The sequence below is a fragment of the Sphaeramia orbicularis genome, chromosome 8 (genome assembly GCF_902148855.1).
Source record: "Sphaeramia orbicularis chromosome 8, fSphaOr1.1, whole genome shotgun sequence".
NCBI lineage: Eukaryota > Metazoa > Chordata > Actinopteri > Kurtiformes > Apogonidae > Sphaeramia > Sphaeramia orbicularis.
The window spans coordinates 2,675,958-2,680,251 of record NC_043964.1 but is presented as its reverse complement, the minus strand read 5'-3'; the positions used below and the strand labels follow the sequence as shown (position 1 = coordinate 2,680,251).

Genomic DNA, 4,294 nt, shown 5'->3' with positions numbered 1-4,294 from the left:
TGATACTGGCACAAGGAACAAATAATTAAATTTTGGTGGTGATGGGGGGGGGGTCTGACCTGCCTTGGCAGAGGTCTGCGCTCTCCAAGTGCTTTTCTAGTTGTTAATATTTTTAATCACTGGCTTTAATTTTGTGATGTTGTTCCATATTTTGGTATGGATTTAGGATTGTGTGATAGTTTTATTTATTATCTACTGCTGCTGTATCCTGTCCTGTGTTTCAGTATGCCATGTGTAAGTTTTATTATGTGTCTGCATTGTTTGTACTGTGTTCTCTGTTTGGCGTTGCAGCCCCCGTGCACTATTGCCTACAACGAACATCCCCCACCCCCCCACCCGTGGAAAATAAAGTATATCTCTCATCATGTCTTAAATGAGAAGCGTTGGAATCATTGTTTGCACGGTCTTCTTCTTCCCAGTATGACCGCCACCTTGGCCAGTGTGGGCGCTGCCAGTATTCCCAGTGCTGGACTGGTGACCATGCTGCTGATCCTGACAGCTGTCGGCCTACCCACCCAGGACATCAGTCTGCTCATCGCTGTCGACTGGCTGCTGTGAGTCAGGTGTCTGAGGAGTGCTCAGCAGCTTTTTCTTCTCTTAACGACACATTTAATCGATAATGAAATATATGACAGAAAAAAAAACAAGACAGTGCAAAAAGAAAACGTACAAAAGAACAAGCAGAGAACTAAATGTTAAAGCATAGTTACTGTCACAGTTTATAGTGGGAACTCGTTTCTAAGACTTAAGTAGCTTTACAGAATAGACTACCTGAAAAAAAAAAAAAAAAAAAAAACAGGCCCCACCTCAGATACATACAAATAACACCAGATATTACAATTAGGGATGTAACGATATGAAAATTCCATATCACAGTTATTGTGACCAAAATTGTCACGGTTACCATTATTATCACGGTATTTTTCAAAAAGGACTCATACACACACTGAAATAATTTAACCAAGTTGTATTTTGAAAAAAAAAAAAAGCAACAAAAAAATAAAACAAATAAAATAATAGGCACAATGCACTTTCTCTTAGTGGTCTGAGTCTATTCTGTCTGTTTTTCAGTCCTTTAGATTTTGCCTTTATATACTATATAACAAATGTTTACTATACCCATGTTTGGGATCTGTTTTTCACAACTTCATCTATATCATCTGTCTGTTATTTTTTCACTTTAACCTACTATAAAAACATAAAAGGACAAAAAACACAAAAAAAATATATAAACCCGATTTGAAAAATGTATATAATTTATTGCATAAATAACACACAGATGCTTAACGAACCTTTTCAAAGACTTTAAAAGTGAATATTGGTTCCAAATATAGGTATAGAAAATTAAAATTGTAATAAATTAAAACTATACTCAAATATTTGACATAAAAACAGATCTTTACATAGGTGTTTTCTCCCCTAAAGTGCAGTAATCAAACATGGTTTTCATGATAATTAGAATTTAAACTGTAATTTTCCCGCGGATTTATCGTTATACCGGTAATCGTTACATCCCTAATTACAATAGTATGTTCCAAAAACATTCAGGAAAATCTCTGTGACAACATATTTGAGGTGTCAGGGTTCATGTAGCTGAAAAAAGATTCCAAAAATGTGTCAAATCAGTCCATTTTTAGTGTAAAGTATATCATTAGCCTCATAGCGTAATTGCAAGTAATATTTTTGGCCAAATATATGCGTAACTTTACTCTCCTGACACTGCTGATTCATTTTATATAGATATCACAATTCAGCCAAAATTATGACTAAGGTAATTAAGGGATGGGAATCAAGAACCGGTTCTTTTTGAGAACCAGTTCCCAGTAGCTCGACTCCTTGGAATCATTTGCCTGCCTGCTTAACGATTCTGCTTAACGATTCTGCTTATCGATTCCGCCTTCGTTGTGCATGCGCGATGATGTCACACATATGCTGCATTGTTTTGGTCAGAACGTGGCCAACATGGCGTTGAGGCAGAAACGGTCAAACAGACCACACCAGGTCCAAACAGACCACACCAGGTCTAAACAGACCACACCAGGTCAAACAGACCACACCAGGTCTAAACAGACCACACCAGGTCCAAACAGACCACACCAGGTCCAAACAGACCACAGCAGGTAAACAGACCACACCAGGTCCAAACAGACCACAGGTCCAAACAGACCACACCAGGTCCAAACAGACCACACCAGGTCCAAACAGACCACACAGGTCTAAACAGACCACACCAGGTTAAACAGACCACACCAGGTCCAAACAGACCACACCAGGTCTAAACAGACCACACCAGGTCCAAACAGACCACACCAGGTCCAAACAGACCACACCAGGTCTAAACAGACCACACCAGGTCCACACAACCCCACACCAGGTCAAACAGACCACACCAGGTCCAAACAGACCACACCAGGTCTAAACAGACCACACCAGGTCAAACAGACCACACCAGGTCCAAACAGACCACACCAGGTCTAAACAGACCACACCAGGTCCAAACAGACCACACCAGGTCCAAACAGACCACACCAGGTCAAACAGACCACACCAGGTCCAGTTGAACACTGTCAGAGCTTCCATGTCTTCTAAAGGCTGGAATCCCTCCAATCTGCTCAAACATTTGTCCACAGCATGTGAATCATTTACAGGAATGTCACGTATTTGATTCTCTACTTAGCGGCGCTTGTGACTGTAGCAGCAGAGTGAACGCCAGGCCGGTTCCAGTTCCGGTGCGGGCAAAAAACGTCGTAACTCCTCAAATAGAAGTTTCCGAAGGGAAGAAGGGAAAGGAAATGAGATGCACAACAACGGGAGACGAGCCGAGCCGAGTCGAACCGGTTCCACGCAGTAGAAATGTGGCAATAGAGGAAATAGTAAAGAGTCTGTAGTTTCACTTTCACTGTAGCCAAACCCCCCCCCCCCGAAACGGGCCCAGCGTCATCTGTTCTTATTTGTTCATACTGTATATGTTCTATTTTCTGTGCAGGTGGAAATATAAAAGACAGTTTATGTAAACACACCTGTTTGTACTCTTTTATTCCCTCACCCAATGACAATCGATAAGGAATCGGATTAATAAGCAATATCGATAATGGAATCGGAATCGTTAAATTCTTAACGATTCCCATCCCTGTAATTATGCTATGAAGCTAATGATATGTAAGACACTGCAGTATGTTCTGACATTAAGTCCAACAGCATTCTCTACCATCTTGTCCTTCAGTATCCTGCTAAAATGTTCGTCTAAAATGTCAGTTTCTCCGGTCGTACCATGAGCTTCAAAGTTTCTCCTTCAGCCTTTTCAGGACAACACTTGAGAATGGTTTGTTAGAAGTACTCCTGTCATGCAGCTCTGTTATTTCAGTAGCCACTGATACCGTTTGTCCACTCAGTGACAGAATGCGCACGTCCATCAATGTGGTGGGCGACTCATTCGGTGCCGGCATCGTGGATCACTTGTCAAAGGCGGAGCTCGCTGAACTCGATGCGGCGGAAATGGAACTGCACCCACCAGAAGAGGAGCTGGATTTCATTCCTCTCCACCGATCCTCACAGAAATGGACCTGATGGACCCCCTGAAACCACCCGAGCTGCCCCCCGTTCCCTCGGCCTCCCAAACTAAACCACCACAGCCACGTTCCGTCCCAGCCCCACTCCATCACTTACTCCCCGTCTCGTTCCGTCCGATCTCCGTCCCCACGCTCCATCCGTTCTCCCTCCCTCGCTCCGTCTGTTCCCATTCTCCTCGACCTTTCCGTACTCATTCACCACATCTCCTACGCAGGACGGAGCCGGGCTACTGCGCCCTGCCCAGCCACGATAACCAGGTGGGTCCCAAAGGCCTGTTGTTTTAATAATGACAATATTAAACCATGGTGTAGTGTTCCCTGGAGAAGTGGGTGCACTCTCAATTTTTGGCTCCTTCTTTTTTTTTTTTTAACCCTTTCATGCATGAATTATGAGAACCTTAATCAAGATTTTTTTTCCTAACTATTTATTCCTCTTTAGGCATGAAAAAAACCCAATGTCATTGAATTTTTTTTTTTTTATGAACCAATTTTACATGGAGTTACAAAATCATGCATTTAATTTTAGAAGCAAAGAAACATGTATCTACTGATATACTGTGTGAAAAGTATGAGATAAAAACATTTTTAATGCTGCTAATTTGATGTTTTCTCACATTTCAACAATACCTGCATGGAAATTATATGCAAAAAAAAAAAAAAAAAAACTGTTAATTACAGTTTAATAACAATTTGCTTTTTTTTTTTTTTTCTTTTTTACAATCAAA

General features: G+C 41.5%; 1 protein-coding gene across 1 annotated transcript; it reads left to right on the top strand.

Moving 5' to 3' along the window:
* Positions 1–416: 416 nt before the first annotated feature.
* Positions 417–3,567, top strand: LOC115424104 (excitatory amino acid transporter 2-like). Its single transcript, XM_030141207.1, has 2 exons — positions 417–554; positions 3,393–3,567. Exons 1-2 carry the CDS (start codon positions 421–423, stop codon positions 3,565–3,567), a joined length of 309 nt encoding a protein of 102 aa, XP_029997067.1. The 5' UTR covers positions 417–420.
* The last annotated feature ends 727 nt before the right edge of the window (positions 3,568–4,294 follow it).

Excerpts from the sequence above, each read along its gene's own strand:
- LOC115424104 (XM_030141207.1), top strand. The coding sequence starts at position 421 with ATGACCGCCACCTTGGCCAGTGTGGGCGCTGCCAGTATTCCCAGTGCT. Across the intron at positions 555-3,392 it reads ATCGCTGTCGACTGGCTGCT|TGACAGAATGCGCACGTCCA; the intron begins GTGAGTCAGGTG and ends TTGTCCACTCAG.